Here is a 17,241-nt window from a genome sequence, read left to right as displayed (position 1 = left end):
GGGAAATCTGAGTAATTTGTGTATAATGAATTGCCTTTATGTAATTTTGGTGCATTTTTGGTTGTATGCATCCAGGCAACCTAAATCACCACAATTAAGATACAAAACTTGGTCTGTTATTTATTTTACTATTAGGAGACTATGATAAAAGGGATTATCTTCATTCGGTGTGTTAGATCAGAAGTTCAATCTGGGCCAGGGAACAGTGTTCGAGGTTGACCCCACTGTTGTCCTGTAAGCTGATATGTATCTTCTCCTAAAATCCAGATTTTCTTTTTATCTTAATTATTAAAATGTGAGCTAAAAAATATCGTACTCCGATACTTCCTGAAGTTGTGAACTCGAGAGAGGGGCTCTTCTTTCATCATGATGATCGATTTGTGCCCAGTTGTAATTGAGAAATATGGATCAGTGAGATTCAGGCGGATTCTTGTGTCTTCTGTCCTAGAAAAAGTGGTGAAAGTACGGACATTTTACGCTTCTCTGTTTTCTTGTCACGCAGCTTGCATTGGTGACTTGGAGAGACTGTCTGTTCAGGCCACTGAACAAGCAGGTGAGCGTGTGCTGTTCTCTTTCAGAATCCCTCCCAGGGGGCGCCTGGCTGGCTCGGTGGGTTAAGCCTCTGCCTTCGGCTCAGGTCATGGTCTCAGGGTCCTGGAATCAAGCCCCGCATCGGGCTCTCTGCTTAGCGGGGAGCCTGCTTCCACCCCTCTCTCTGCCTGCCTCTCTGCCTACTTGTGATCTCTGTCATAAATAAATAAAATCTTAAAAAAAAAAAAATCCCTCGCAGATTTGCTCTTTGGCCATCATCTCCCCTTCCTTTAGCGCGTCCTGCGAGTATCTTGCATCTTGCACTGTCTCGTGAGCTCAGGCTGAGAGATGTGTAGGAATCCGCATCCTGTAGTCTAGGACCTACATGTCTCTTTTTCTTTGTTCTTCCCGAAGGTAACGAATGCTGTTTTAAAACTGATCGAAAAGGAGAGAAACGGTGAAACCATCAATACAAGACTGATAAGTGGAGTTGTGCAGTCTTACGGTAAACAGTCTCTCTTCAGTATGGCCAGAGTTTTTGTACCGAATGACAGCCGTAATGGTGTCCTGCCAAATTAATTTGCAGATACTTTATAGTAGATTTAAGATTATTGTTTTCATTTACAGGGCCGTCGGGATTCTCTTTAAGTTAGTGTGACTCTGTTCAATTTTACCCATCCTAAGAATTGTTTGATCTTTGTACCTTAAGGGAATTTTGAGGAATTAGACATCTGAGTTATTTTCTGGGCTCACATTGAGCTACTGTATATTTGATATAGTTGAGTGTCATTAACGGATGATAACCAGAGTCTCTATCAGGTTGAAAAATTGAGATTGAGAAACTAATAAGCTAAGGCAGTGTTTTAAAAACTTAGGTGGCATCGTATTTCTTTGGAAGGTTAGACATTTTTAGGGAGCAGGCGAAATTGGTGAAGGGGATTAGGAGCTATAAATGTCTCGTTATCAACTAAGTCACGGCAGGAGATAAGGTGCAGCATGGGGATAAGCAGTAATATTATAATGACTCTTCAAGGGACAGATGGGGACTAGACTTAACTGTGGGGACCGTCTTGTACCCAAATACCAGCTTGCTGTGACGGAGCCCAGAAACCAGGAGGCTGTTTGGCAGTTATGCTTCAGTTAAAAATAAATGTCGTGTTTATTATTTTTAAGCTTTTAGAAATACAAGAGTTTTGTTTTGTTTTGTTTTGTTTTTTTAATGCACTGCATGATAACTGAAGCACACTTGGCCATGGGTCAGAATTACCTGCTTTCATGTCTTGGATTTTGTCTTTTTCTCTACCATGGGAACAGTGTACTTTAGTACCAGTGAGCAAGAGATTGACCTTCAGCCTTGTCATTGTCTGTTCACCTTATAAACTTAAACTGAATGCTACACACGTGGGTATACTGGGTAAAATATAATAAAAACTGGAGTAATTGAAATATAGTTCCTCTTTGTTTCTAGTGGAATTGGGACTGAATGAAGACGATGCGTTTGCCAAGGGTCCTACGCTGACTGTGTATAAAGAGTCCTTTGAATCTCAGTTTTTGGCTGACACGGAGAGATTCTATACCAGGGAGAGCACTGAATTCTTGCAGCAGAACCCAGTTACTGAGTATATGAAGAAGGTAAGTGAACGGTGGCGCGTGCAGTGACCGAAGTGAGAACAGTCCCCGCCGCTCCGGTGAGCTCTCCTTCCTCACGTAGGCAGCTTCCGCACAGGTCACCTCTCGGGCCTGTTGTCCTGTAGTGTCCGGGCAGGTGCCGGTGTGTCTCCTGGGGCCCCGAGCAGCTTTTATAAATTCATTTGAGCATCATGGCTTCGTGTTCTCTCTGCTGCTCTGAGGATGGAAAGAGCCGTGCGACTTCTGGGCCCTGAGCGGTCCCCCAGCATATCTGCGTGTGTCTAGTGAGAGCCACTCAGTGAGAAAAGATGGGTTCAAGAAACAACTGTTACTAGATTTGCCAATTTTTAAAAAGATTTTATTTATTTATTAATTTGTCAGACATCACAAGTAGGCAGAGAGGCAGGCAGGGGCAGAGAGAGAAGCAGGCTCCCCCCGAGCAAGGAGCCTGAAGTGGGACTCAATCCCAGGACCCTGAGATCATGACCTGAGCCAAAAGCAGCAGCTTAACCGACTGAGCCACCCAGGTGTCCCAAGATTTCCAGATTTTAGATGTTTGCTTTTTCACGTCTGGAATACTCTCTAACGATCTCCAGTACAGCTTTCAAGTTCCTAGCGGAGGAGGTCCTTCTGAGACAACAGAATCTGAGACGGATCAGAATTTCTGTGCTCAGTGATTGCAGTGAAGTTCTAGTGTAAGTGGTTTTTGGGTTCTCTTTCTTGGGTGGACAGGTCCCCTGCACTTCTAACTGTGAGGAGGGACCTAAGTGAGGAACCAGCAAACCCATTTCGTCAAGGGTCAGGTGGCAAATAGCTTGGCCTTCGTGCTCGCTCCCTGGTTTCCGCTGCAGCCGTTAGGCTCGGCCGTGAAAAGAGTAGCCGTGACAGCTTCTGCACAGGCGAGTGTCGCCGTGGCCTGGTGAAATTTTACCGCCAGGCAGGTTTTGGCCCGTAGGCTCTCGTTTTCTGACCCCTGAGATGTGTGGGATCTCCAGGAGGCCGAGCTCATGGTGCCTGATCTCTGCTCTGCCCTTGATTCTCTCCACACGGGGAGCGAAGGGCGGGCGTGCACAGCCACGTGGTCTGCATGCTGAGATGGAAAGTTCTCGGGCGGCTCAGTGGGAGCACCAGCCAGCCGCCCTGAGCGCACCCCGGAGTCCCACCCCGGTTGTGTGTGGTGTTCTGGCTGCATTTTCCCTTTGGGGAGCGTGCTTGTAAGTGGGCCTTAGAAGGAGTTAGAAGTTGGAAGTCCTTGACAAATTTCTTCGCTCTCAAAGCGGAACAAAAATGCAAGTCCTCAGAAGTCACACTTGCAAATAGGAGTGGTCCTTTGTGTAATGTCTGTGGGTTAAATGCCTGAACTTTTGGGGAACGTAAGTGCCTGTTACTTCCTGGCTTAGCTCAGCCGCGTGGTTTTCGAGACCCCGTCTCCGCTTGAGCTCTGCTGCACGTGGGGGGCTTTGGTCGGGGCCGCATCCGCGTGAGCACGCGAGCCCGTGTCTGTGGGTGCTCAGTTCCCAGCATCTACGTGAGCCCTCCCAAAGCAGGCAGGTCGGGTTTTCAGTCAGGCCCAGAACCAAAGGCAGCTTGAGGAGCAAGGACCTCCGGCGGTCTGGATGTTTCCAGCTGGGTGCGACCCGGCCTTCCTATGTCACAGGGGACTCCTTTGCTGCCAGGTTAACGGTTTGGCCCAAACCCAGTCGGATCTTACCCAACATGACTTATGTCACCTTCTGGAAGTCCTAACCCTTTGGTCCTCCATTTCCTCGTCTGTAAAATGGGAATGATAATTGTGTAATGTGTACATTTGGTGCTGGGAAAAGAGCAAGCGTGTTGTGTTTGGTACTGGTACACATGACTCACAGCCTCCAGCAGAAGGCTGACAAAGTGCAAACCACAGGTTAGAAGGGGACACATTTGATTTTAAGACTTGAAGAGGAATTGTATTTATATTAAAACATTGTCAGGAAGTAAAATACAAACTTATGAACAGAATGGAGCTAAAGCATGAGACTTTGAGAAGTAGCCTTTAGCTGCCACTTTGGGCTTGATGTGCAAATTCCCTGGGGGTCTGTGTCCCTTTTCTGGGACATCCAGGGGTATTTTAGTAGAAACATTTGGGGATCTTTGGCTTCTCTGCAGTAGGGATGGCTTTGCCGATCCTGCTGTCTCCTGTGATTGAGGCTAACGTGAGCTACAGAAGGTTAGTTAACTCTTCTAGGTTACTAATGTCTCTCACACACACAAACTTTAAAAGATAAAAACTACAATACTTCACTAATTTGCTCACTTTTTTTTATCTGTTTTTCATTTTGTTTTCACTGTGAACCGATCCTAATAGAATTAATAGGGGCAGTTCTTAATTGCTTGATTTTCTTGAGTCATTTTGGATTTGATTTGACCCGATCCTGGCGTTCTCAGATAATTATCTGACAATGATGGTCAAGAGCCTGCTTGACTGAGAATCCACAAAGAGTCCGAATGGCTGTCCTTCCTAAAACCTACTGCTGCAGCCCCTCATGCCCTGGCTTCATTGTATATAAAAGAAGCTGTTACTGAGGCCCCGCCCCTCTTCAGGGTTTGCGTGATCGCCGAGGCGTACTCCTCCCTCCCCTCCCCGCCCCGCAGGAACGGTCCCTCGGTAGAATGCTGCGACCCTATGTCCTCCAGGGGCTGGAAAGCCACTGTGCTCCCCAGAGAAGGAGTCCGCAGTGACACTAGAGCCTTTCATCTGGGAAAGGATGAGAGTCTGTTTTAGGAGAAAGCAAAGTTTATGACAGTATGTTTTTGCTGTCCACGGGGATCGTGTATAACTTCATACAGGAAAAGTGGTGCTTTTGGGTCTGCAGTTCTGTGCTGCATCAGCTTGAATTCGTGAGATAACAGGCTTATGGAAGTTTTAGATCTGAAGCAGTACATGCTTAACTTAGAACTTCTGACTTAAAGCACATAAAGATCTCCTCTATTGTTGGGACACCTGGGTGGCTCAGTGGGTTAAGCATCTGCCTTCAGCTCAGGTCATGATCTCAGGGTCTTGGGATTGGGCCCTACATTGGACTCCTTGCTCAGCGGGGGGTCTGCTTCTCCCTCTGCCTGCTGGTCCCGTTTGTGTTCTTTCTCTCTGTCTCTCTTCTCCCAACAAATAATCTTTTTAAAAAAATCTGTTTACAATAACTTCATCAGAAAAAAATATATACATTAGTTGTAGACTTTTCAGAAAATATGCAAACGTAACATAAACCTTCAAGCTTAGGACAGTGTTAATAAGAATGTATGTAAAACCTAATTGGTGGGGCACTTGGGTGGCTCAGTGGGTTAAGCAACTGCCTTCCGCTCAGGTCATGATCCTGGAGTCCTGGGATCGAGTCCCGCATGGGGCTCCCTTTTCGGCGGGGAGTCTGCTTCTCCTTTGACGCTCTCCCCTCTCATGTTCTCTGTCTCTCTCCCCTTCTCTCTCTCAAATTTTTAAAAAATAAATAAAACCAAATCGGAATAAATCTGTAGGTTTTTTTAAACAACCTGTTCCCCCCCACACACACTTATTTATTACATTAACACATTTTATATTTACTTATTTTACTGGTTAATAGTATTCCATTAGCCAAATATGCTGTGCTTCTGTTAACTCCACGAGAAACTTGAGGTTGTTTTTATATTTCTTCTTTTATAAATTCCTTTCACATTTTTTATTGGGCAGCGCTTACTGATTTTTCAGAGATCATTCTATATTAAGGACGTCGGCATTTTGATGTATACTAGAGACAATTCCCAAGTTTATTTTGTTGTTCACATTTCACTATTTGGAATGCACAATAAGGTTCTAACTTCTGTTGTTTAAGTAATTGTCCCATCCTTCATAATTCTTAATAGCATAAAGCCTGCCTGCATTTTTCTTGTTTTCTTGGCTCCTAAGTGTTTATTCTTCTAGTCGAATTTTTCTAGGTTTCTCCAAAACTATACCAAATTGAAAATCATTTTAGAAAGCACAGCAGTTTTATAATACCAAATAGTTTTCCTCTTTTATTCAGATCCCCTGAATAATTTGAGATTATCATTGAAATATTATCATTGCTTCGATAATTTAGTGGTGCCTTAGTGACACTTTACGAAACACATGTATCTTGTGCTACTTTGTAAAATATACAGACTTCTTATTTTGTTGTTCTGTTAAATGATATCTTTGTTTTCGTCTCTTCCTTGAAGGGAGTTATAAGAACTCGAGATGCATGAATAATCCAAAAGTTATAGAGGCATGTTCTCAGCGATTGGCAAGAGAAGGCCATAATATTTTTCAAAAATTTTTAAAAGTCTGGTTACTAATAATGATTTCCATGTGGTCATTTCAGGGAATATATTCATGTGACTCTTCAAGTAGCTTTCGGTCAGAAGCAGGGGTTCTGAACATGGTGTCTTTTTTTTTTTTTTTTTTTTTTAGGATTTTATTTATTTATTTGACAGATCACAAGTAGGCAGAGGTGGGGCGGGGGGCAAGCAGGCTTCCCGCTGAGCAGAGATTTCCCCTTGACCTCTGGGGCTCGATCCCTGACCCTGGGATCATGACCTGAGCCGAAGGCAGAGGCTTAACCCACTGAGCCACCCAGGCGCCCCTGAACACGGTATCTTTGCATAAGGGAGGATCCATATGTTTCTCAGAGAGTCGAATGGGGATAGCGCCCCCAAAAGGTGAAACGCCACCTAAAGCCGACATAAACACATTTGAACTGCTAACAATGATAGACTTGACAAGTCATTTAAAAGTTGCTGGAGAAGGGCACCTCCGCGGCTCAGTCTTTAAGTGTCTGTCTTCGACTCAGGTTATGATCCCAGGGTCTTTGGATCGAGTCCCACATCAGGCTCCCTGCTCTGTGGGAAGCCTGCTTCTCCCTCTCCCACTCCCCCTGCCTGTGTTCCTTGTCTCTCTGTGTCGAATAAATAAAATCTTAAAAAAACAACAACAGCAAAGAAACTGGAAGTAGAAATAGATTGCAGAGAAAATTGTGATGGCTTAAATATGGCTGGCATTCACCCAGAATCAAAGGACCCCTCCCCTTTTCTCTTCATTTATTAGAGCAGGGTTGTGAGTCGAACTTGCCTCATGTAACGGTTCTTTAAAAAGGAATCCAGACCATTCACGTGAATGTGACCCCCTGCAGGCAGAGGCCCGTCTGCTCGAGGAACAGCGGAGAGTGCAGGTCTACCTGCATGAGAGCACGCAGGACGAACTCGCCAGGAAGTGTGAGCAGGTGCTCATCGAAAAACACTTGGAAATTTTCCACACAGAATTCCAGAATTTACTGGATGCTGACAAAAATGAAGGTGAGCCTCTCAAACTCAAAGACGTATATGCATGTCTCTTGTGATCTGCAGTGTTGAAGCTGTTTGAAATTCTAGACTCAGAGCTCACAACATGACCAGCATCATTTCTTAGAAGATGAATGTGTGTGTGCTTTGTCGCCTATGGGTTTCAGACCTCTATGGAGGGTTTTGGATATAACTTTGAGGGAAGAACATCTTTTCAGTTCAATTTGGAATATAACGTGTTCCATACACTTTAGTGTTAAATGATACTGCCTCTAATTTTGTTCTTGCAGATTTTTATTTGGAAAATCCTTCAAGATGTGAAGTCTTGTAAAGGACTTTTGTAGAAGTCTGTCTTTTTCCCTCTAGGTTTTACTGGGATACATTAGGAGCTCAACAAAAGATTGATGTTGGAATTCAAAAGTTTTCTCTTTGGCCTTCATAAATTAACCATATGCCATACATATATTAAATGAAGAATTTGGGGTCCCTTTTGTGACTCATTTGTTTGTAGAGTTGAGGTGGATATTCATAAATACTCCTTAAATTTTTTAAAATAAGTATTTGAGTGCCTATTATATATCGAGCATAAATAGTATCTCAACCTTGAGAATTTTAGGAAACATCAGACAGACTTCCTGATACATTTTTTTCTCTTTTTTTGCTGGTTTCTCAGAGTAAAGGGAAAAGTAGACTTCTACAATAACAAACTTCGTTGTTACTTTCAGCTTAATATATATACACTAAATATAAAATACTTGGTTATAATTCAGACATTTTTTATTTGATCTAAAAGCACCGTTGTTTTATTTCGAGGTATCTGTCATCACAGTATAAATACATACGTAGGGGAGGGCTGTGCGAAGTTCGTTTCCGTGCATAAAGGTGGCGTCTTCTTCTTTCAGATTTGGGTCGCATGTATAATCTTGTATCTAGAATCCAGGATGGCCTAGGAGAATTGAAAAAACTTCTAGAGACACACATTCATAATCAGGGTCTTGCAGCAATTGAAAAGTGTGGAGAAGCTGCTTTAAATGTAAGTACTATTTAATTGGAAATCAGTCCGGCCTAACGTTTCCACACAGGAACTGCCAATGTCATGTGTCCATTTACGAATCCAAGTGGTAAGAATTCACTAGAACTCTAGTAGGGAACCTTGTCTTGGCTTTTTAAAGTAGAAGGTTCAGAGACCATTTTAGCAAATTCCTCCATAAACTTTTCTCTGGCACCTTTTAGGCTTTAAGGATGTCATTTCTTGATATTTTTTCCCCTTCATTTCTTCTCACCATTACGTGTCTTACACCAGGAGAGAGAAGAACGAACAGGCTGTGGCCTCCCAGACGCAGGGCTCTGGCACCCACAGGCCGCAGGCTGCACCTGTTGGGGACTCTGATCCGAGGACTGTCCTTCTGTTGAAGGTCACTGGGCTGTTCCTGGGAACAGCGCCTCTGGGAAGGCGCTGAAGTGTGTAGTGCTCCTCCTGACCCCCACGTCCCCAGGGGTACAGGGAGTATTCCTGCTAGTGTAGGAAAACCTAAGGAGTACCTCGTGTTCCTAAAAGATGGGTCAATTATCTTCAGATCTGTCCCTGTTGCACACTTTAATTTTGATAGTATTTGGGAGAACTAAAAAGGCTTCTAGAAGATGGTTGGCTCTTATGTCTGAGTCAGAAACTTTGTAGCTCTGATTTTTATTGTGTTTAATGTTAATGTATTTTTGACAGTACTGAATTTTTTTTTCCATACCATCTTTCTTTCTTTTTCTTTTTTTTTGACAACACTGTCTTTTTAATACATCTTGTAAAATCTTCATTTCCTTGTTAAAACTTGGGAAGATTTTTTTCTGTGGGTTGCTGCTTCCCTTTTGACACAGCTATGAATTACTAATGGTGTGAATGTAAACTGCTTCCTTCAGGTCAATAAAATAATTAATTTTGCACTTCCAAGATGGAAGGGACCTGGCTTTTTGGGCATTAAGAGGGAGATTCCAGGTTTCGGTGTGAGCTGGAGTGTGAAGTCCTGGCGCCGGGACTCGCTGGGTTGGGACCATGGCACTGTTGTGACCTTGACCGGGTTGAGTGTGGCCCCTGACAGTCTGTCTGGGTTCACTGTGTGACCTTGCCTCTAACTTGCTTTTCTGGCTCTGTCAGTTGGTTTTTTGTTTGTTTGTTTGTTTGTTTTTTGAATAGAAAATGACCGTGACCACCTCATAGGACTTTTGTGAGCAAGTGATACATGTAACGTGCTTATTAAATCTGGTGTGTACGTGATGGAAGTTTTCCTTTTAAAAAGCCATTTAAAAATTATCCTTACATTTTGATGGCTTTTCTTCTTTCCACACTGACTGTTCCTTTTCGAGGAGCCTGACACACACGCGTGCACACGTATCATTCAGGGAGGGCCGACTTTTCAGTAATGTGAGGTGTTTTCACAGGAGTTAATTCGAAACTCAGCCACATGAGCAGCAGAGCCAAGTAAATGACTTCTTTTCCTTGAAACGATCTAAGTGGTGAGTTCGTTATTTCATCAGACATGGCTTGGAGTAGCAACTGCAGGAAGCAGAGCTCGATTTTCTGTGTGGCCGGCTGTGTATGATCTCCGTGCTAGGAGGTGGCCTCGGGGTCCATGGTCTAGACGAATGCACGTAGATTGTTTTCATAGGAATGATGGGGTGTTAACTTCTAATGTCCATCTCTTCCAAAGCAAAGTAAGGTCCTAGATGGAGAAATAAATCACACTGTAATTCTCAAGTACTACTGTTTTCTCTTTCTTTTGGGTGCAGTCACCTGACTTGGTGAATCTTAAATCTGACCTTTACTTTTTCATGGCCAGTTAAAGCACAAGTTTAGTTTCTAAGTAAAATTATTTCTAAGTAAAATTATAGGTGGAACCTTCATCTGTCGGCAGTATGCAGCACAAATAGACCATCAGCCGTTATGTTTTACTGAAAATTGAACTTTTCAGTAATCCTTTTGTTACTTAAATGTAAGCCAGTGATTCCCATGGGTTTAAACACCGAAACAGGATTTTCCCCCAGGAAGAGTAATCTGTATAGCTTAATAAACTTATATGGCATCTGCCTTGACTTTCAAAAGTTAGACATTTCTTTTTTAATACATTATTGATCATAAATAATATAATTAATTATAATTATTCCTTCTATAAAAGCCATTTTTTTATTGAACTCATGAAACTGATTAGCCAAGTTGTTGTAAAGAAAAATGTTTTTAGGGGGAAGTAGATACTTATTTCTATTTTCTACAAGAGTTTTTCCTGAATTTCCATCTTACTTAAAGTCTCATTGACTCCTAATTTGCAGTGTTCCAAGTGATGCGTGAGTTCTTAAACCACTGTCCTGGCCTGGGTTATACCCGCTGCCTTTACTCACCAGTGACTGGGGCCTATGAATCTTGAAGGAGCTCGGGAAGAGCATGTGCACCCAGTGCTTGTTAGCCCAAAGCACAGTAGGTGCTTAAATCCTTACTGTCGGAAAGAATAAATACAGCTGCTTAAAATATGCTTATTTTAGTAGGTATTTTTATCACAAACATGGCAAATGGAAAAGATATATTGTAAACCAAGCCATGATGGTTTTCCAAAGCTCACTCATGCTGGAGGAAAAGCAGCGGAGGAAAGAGACTGTTTTCCTTAATAATTAAAAGGAAAAAAATTATTATATATAATTTTAAGTGGGGCTTAATTACTCTGAGAAAACAATTTTTTTAAAGTTTGAACATTTTTGCCCAGTTGAGTTGGATCATAGTATATGAAAATCATTTGCGGTGAGCGTATTAAATGTCCTAGAAAGCACTGTTCAAGTGATTCTTTAAGGACCAAAAAGTTTTCTCATCTAGTCCTATGATCCTTTTTATATCAAGCAAAACAGGTGAAGTGTCCAAAGATAGAGAAATGATTTTACTTAGAAGCTGGACTTCTCTTTAACTGACCTTGAAAAGGTATTGTTTAGAAAGCTAGATCTGCTACCGATTGGTTTGGCCTAGACTGAAATTATTACAGGTTTCAAACTTATAATGTGATTCAAAATAATATTTTATGTGTTGGTACCCTTAAAACCTACCTGAGCATTTTCCTAAGGCTTTTTTTTTCATAGTTAAAAATAAACTTTTAAAATGAAAGGCTGTTCCTGAATAACCGGCCCGAGGCGGATGTCCCCTGACCTAAGCGAGAGCCGCAGTCCTCGTGCAGCCCTTAGCACTCAGGCTGCTCCCAGACGCGCCGGCGCTCGGACCTGCCCGGACAGCCAGCCCGGGAGCGCCTGGGGCTCCTTGGAGGACAGAGACCGGCAGGCCGCAGAGCCAAGCAGACCCGGGTGGGGCCATCTTACCCCCGCACCGGGCAGGGTCCTGGGGCATCTGGAAGATTCTCTCCAGCCTTTATAGGCCCTCGCGACTGAGGACACGCGTGCTCCACTGATGTGCCGAGTCCTGGGTAACGGCGCGGGAGCAGCTGCCGTGGCCCTGGGTACCAGTAGGACTTTGGGAACCTTGTACACCGAAGATACTCAAGGATGGGATTTGTAACTGGTTTAGAGCCGAACAAAGAACCAGAGAAATCATTTTAAATAGGCCAGTTTGTTGTATAGGAAGCTTCTGAGGCATGGCTTCTGGCCTGGAAGGGGTAGGGCACACGGACGTGGCCCGAGTGAGTCGGGGGAGGGGGGGGGGCGAGCCCCCTTCCCTGCCCCGCCGAGTTCGTCCAGGCCCCGTGACTTCGCTCTCCAGGTGCTCTTCCCGCTGTCCTTTCCCTTCCCGTTCGTGCCTCACGGGGCCCGGCACTGCCCTCGCTCAGAAATAGCACCGAACGCTCTGACCGCCTGCCTCCACGTTCTTCATCCTTGTTTTAAGCAAAGTGAAATACAGCTTCTTCTCTGTGATAGTATATCAAACCTACAACATTCTGTTAAATCAGAATCCTCTCCTGATGGACCCCCGCTCTCGGAGCGTCGTCTTCCCCGGATCACTTCCCTCCTCGCGCTCAGGCTCTTCTCTCGGCCTGCAGCACGGGCCTGCCTGCTTTCTGCTCGCTCTGCCCCGCTTTGAAGGCCAGCTCAGATCCTCCCTTCTAAAAAGAACTCTCCGCTCTCTCTTCAAGCCCTGAGTGACTGCCGCGTCCCCCACCCCCCGTCCTGTACCTCTGTGGCATTTATAAAAGTCTCTCCTGGGCCCTTCTGTATTCGAGGGTCACCTCTGTGTCCCCGTCACTGCCGTCGACTATAATCCCTGGGGAGTACGGCTGAGCTCGCTGTAGTCCGTGCTCCTCATGGTTTTAGTGCTGGTGTCTAGTGCTCCGAGTGTCCCTGGATAATGATGCCATCATAATGGCCGTGGAGAGGAGGAGTCCTCGGCCGCGTGGCCAGTCTCCCCTTGATGGTTCCATCCCATTTCTCTGTCTCTGCATCGTATCCATCACCTGCTCACCTTTCCATGACTCTGCCTTGTTGTACCTTCCTACTTGTCTCTGCTGCGTCCCTTTTTTGTTCCTGTGTGTAAAACACCAATTTATCTTTCAAAAACCCAGCTCAAATGCCATTTCTTCCACGAGCCTTTCCTTGTCACCCCTTTGAAATAGTAGCATGTTGGACTGTGTGACATTCACACTACTTTATATTTTAGATATCTGTGAAAATGTCTTTTACAGGAATGGCTTTATCCGTCTTCATATCTTCAGAATTTAGCACAGTCCTTTGTGCAGAATAGAGAGTCACCCCACTTACGTTTTAATTGTAGTCCTCATTGTTGCCAGCAGGATCAAGGCTGCTAACACAATGCATAAAAGACAACGGGATATGAGAGAGAGAGAAGCAGAATCGGGATAGGAAACCGAGCTCCGAGCTGAGATAGACTGTGCTCACGTTCCATGCCGTGGAGTCTGCTAGCCTGGTTAGAGCCGGGCCTCCAGTTCTTTGCTGTCTGTGCGGGGAGCTTACCGGTAAAGGCAGTCGGGACTGTGAAGTACAGTCTGCTTCTGGACCCCCCGTGACCATAAAGGATAAGCTCTAACTCAGGAGAATTACTTTATTAGCATGCAGAGCTGAGAATGCTGTCCGCAGCAGCCCATCCCAGAGAAAACACCAGTAACGTGGACAGTCGTCAACCTTACACTTACAAGTAAACGTGATACCAAGTCCTTGGATGGCTTTATAATTTCCCTTGATGGTAGCTTCTAGCAGAATACCAAAATAAAGCTCAGGAAGAGAGTCAATACAGACGTGTGCGTACTTAACTGACGAGTGTTTGAGGATACGGTGGGTTACATGTTGAATTTTTCCTTAGCACGGGTGTGCTGTAGTACTTCCTTACAAAGAGGGCTTCACATAAATCAGATTAGAAGAGAATATTTCATTACTGTCTGTCTTTGGGGCAGAAATGGCGACAGATAAGCGCGGGGTCCTCTTTGAAACCATAGCTTGATTGAGTAATGTCAGTCTGATTAGGGCTGAAGTGTCACCCAGCAAGAGTGGCCTTGTAGGTTCTTGGATGTCCAGCGGGGCCATTGGTCTAACAGTGGGGGCGTAGAGCTGCCGAGATGGACTGGGGAGCAAAGTTGTGAAGGTGTATTTGCAGCTTAGAGAGGCGTCTTCTGCTTGAAATGGAAGGAGGCATTTTCAGGAACAGCCCAGGGCTCTGGCTCCGGGAATGACCGTGCCTATAAAAGGGAGCGCTTGAAATGAAGAATGATCTAGGCAGAGATGAAATCAGGAAGCTCTGGCAGCATGTTTTTCAGTGTAAGACTAAGGGGTGATGAATCTAGGACCTTATCAGAATTAGGAAAAAGCCCTGTTTTGGGATTGAGAAGTTGAGTTAGAACTAGTTATAGGAACCCAGTTGTTTGGATGAACTTGCCCCAGAGTGAACAGAGGAACACGGTGCAAGGTTTGGGTTTCCTTCAGTCAGCCTGGATTCCCCTTCTCTTCTGGAGTAAAATGTTCTGGTCACGTGGTCCCGACTCGACCATTCGGTGGGTGCTAGTAATAGAAGAAAATGATACACACAGTGATAAAACTGGACAAGGAACCTTACATCAGGCATCCAGCCTGCTTTGTGTGGTCAGAAGGGAGGGAATTCACATCCCCCCTAAGGCAGGAGGAGAGCAAGGTGAGAGCGTTCTGGGCTTTCCCAGCCATGGCTGTCCCTCAGCACTGAGCCACTGAGCGATGGATTGTGGGGGCTGATTTTACCATTCTTTCTTATTTTGATGAGGTTTGAAATTCTTGTGTAATAAAACGTTTTATAAAAAAGCAAGAGGGCATTCTGACGGTGATGTGGATGTTGGTGGAGCGGGACCAAGGAGGTGCTTTAGGACAGAAGGAGGCACTCTCGTAAAGTACGCAGACTGACGGATTTAATTACACAAAGAACTGATAAATGCTGATAATGGAAAATGGTTCAGAAAGCCTGTAGCTGAATTTGCAAATCGGTTTTGTCTTGCGGTGGGCTGAAAAGAATTCCCGTTTTCTTCGGAAGAGAAATGACACAGGTGTTCGTTTGGGTTTAGTGATAAGCAGACTGGGGGAAGGCTCACTGTGTCCTTTTTACACCCAGGGTGGACCCTTCTCTCTCCCCGCTGGGACACGGCCGTGCTCTTTCCACAGGCCGCCCAGTTACGGGAGCCTCTCGCCACCCAGATCTGACTTAGTATCCCACATCCCAACTACATTTTGGTTTCATCTTTGCTGTGTATTTTTAAGTCCTGACGTGGCCCGTGCGTGGCTTCAGACGAGTTCAAGGCCACCCGTGAACTCTCACGCCTTCCCCGCCGCGTGCCTCCTGGACGCAGCCTCTTCTGTTGCTGAGCTAATGCAGGAACTGCTTTCTGCGGTGCCATCCCTTCTCGTAGAGGACTCCCAGGTTTGCTGGGCAAGTCCAGCTTAGTTCCGCTCTCAGAATTGAATATTTTTGCCTGTCTTCGCTCTGTGTCTGACTCCAGTCGGCTTGGGGCCTCGGTCCTGACCGGGCCTGTAGCCTCCGGTCCGAGCGAAGGCACGTGCGGGCGCGAGCCAGAGCCGGGGCTGGTGATGGAAGCGCGACCAGGGCTTTGTAGAAGTTTATCAGACCCAGAGGTAATGGTTCAAGAGTCGTTATTCATGGTCTGAGAGACTCAGAGCCACGATTACAGGATTAACACGTGCGGTGGAAGCTGAAGGAGCAGGCGGGCCGGGGTCGTGGTGATGGCGCGCGGGGCGCTGGTCTCACCAGTACGTTCTTTCGTTGCGGCATTTTCGACTTTAAACCACACTCCGAGAAGCTGGTGATTCCTGCTTGTCAGAAGAGGTGAGATGATGGACTAGAAAACACCAGGAAGAGAATGCGAGACTGTCACGTCCCTGGGTGGCGCGGGAGGCCGCTCTGTGCTGTTGTCACCAGCGTTTGGGGGTCTGGTTTGGGTCGGGTTTTGCGTGTCCTTTAATACGAGAAGTAATCGTACTTCGCGAGTGAGCGGCTGGCGGAGCCGGGCTGGGCCTGGGCCTCGCCTCAGGCGGTTGTCAGCGCGGGTCCTCTGGGGCCCCCAGACCCTCCCCTGCTGTCTGTCGGTGGTGGTTTGTGATTGTTCCTCTCCCGGAACTTTTGCTTCTCTGTGTTGCGTGTGGCGAGCATGTCGCTCCGAGGACCGGGTGCTGATGCTCACGGGAAGAATCACGGTGCCCCCAGGTAACTGCACGGTGGGTTTTTATGACTCGAGCCTTCACTTCTCCTTCTCCAAGAATAATGCTCTCGGGTTGCCGACGGTGTCTGGCACGGCCCCGCGTGTCCTGTGGGGCTGCGTGGCGGCGACAGACTCGGCTGGATGAGAGGCGTGGGTCCCGAGCGTGCTGAGGCCGCTCTGGGTGACGGCACGTTTCCGAGGACGGTCCCATCCGCCCCCGCGTACATTCGTGAGGTGGGAAGGTGGCCCTTCGAGCCTGTCACCGCCGCCCCTGCCCCTCTTTGGGCAGCGTTCCAATATTAGGGTCACAGGCCATCCTGAGAGACCCTGTGCTGCACGCCAGCTCCCATGAGCTCGGCTCCGACCTCTTCACCGGCCGCGTGTGCTGAACTGATTGAGGGCAGAGAGGGTGAGGTGAGAGGGACGTCCTGTGAGGCTCCTACGTACATTTTTTCTTTTTTCAAAATCGGTCCTTAAAATGAGGGGGTTTTTTTAATGGAAACGTGTGGCATTAAAGGTAATAATTTGACTCGTGACCATCAGTGTTTCTGATGTAGCCGTCTGAGCAGTGGTCGGTGAATGTCCCACGCTGGGCTTACAAGCAGGGTGGACACGGCCCCGCAGGCTTCTCGGAGCCAGCGCCCGGCCGGGCTGGGGGACAGCCGGTGCAGTCAGTGTCGCAGCGTGGAACTGGCCCTCCCCGTCCTCCCAGGTCAGGGAGCTTCCCTGAGAAGATCTTTGAGACCAGTAGAAGAGCCGAAGCTAACGAGGCAGGGGGTCCCAGACAGAGCAGAGCCCCTCGGTGGGTGTAAACGACCCGTTCTGAGAACCCGGCAGTCTGGTGTGACTCGAGAGGAAGGGAAGGCACAGACCGGAACCGACCGGGTCGGCGCCGGCTGGCCGGGCCAGGAGACCCGGAAAGCCGTCTTAACGATGGTGCCGGAGTCCTGAGGCGAGAGAAGACTGGGTGACGGTGACAGACATGAAATGGACACAATCAGATTTTTTTTTTTTAAGATTTTATTTATTTATTTGACAGAGATCACAAGCAGGCAGAGAGGCAGGTAGAGAGGGGAGGGAAGCAGGCCCCCTGCCAAACAGAGATCCCGATGCGGGGCTC

The 17,241-nt window shown here is 46.4% G+C and overlaps 1 protein-coding gene across 4 annotated transcripts in view; it reads left to right on the top strand.

The window, feature by feature from the left end:
- The window catches only part of CUL1 (cullin 1), a 110,857-nt gene that overhangs the window by 75,807 nt on the left and 17,809 nt on the right, over positions 1–17,241 (top strand). For all 4 annotated transcript variants that reach the window (XM_082693593.1, XM_082693592.1, XM_082693591.1 and 1 more), the window contains exons 5-9: positions 503–553; positions 946–1,036; positions 2,000–2,163; positions 7,314–7,476; positions 8,364–8,494. In XM_082693593.1, the coding sequence (XP_082549719.1) occupies positions 503–553; positions 946–1,036; positions 2,000–2,163; positions 7,314–7,476; positions 8,364–8,494 (600 nt within the window). The remainder of the gene's footprint in view (positions 1–502; positions 554–945; positions 1,037–1,999; positions 2,164–7,313; positions 7,477–8,363; positions 8,495–17,241) is intronic.

Source organism: Mustela nivalis, assembly GCF_964662115.1.
Source record: "Mustela nivalis genome assembly, chromosome: 12".
Taxonomy (NCBI): Eukaryota; Metazoa; Chordata; class Mammalia; order Carnivora; family Mustelidae; genus Mustela; species Mustela nivalis.
Note: the sequence above shows the minus strand (reverse complement) of the source record. Positions and strands in the feature narration are given on the sequence as shown.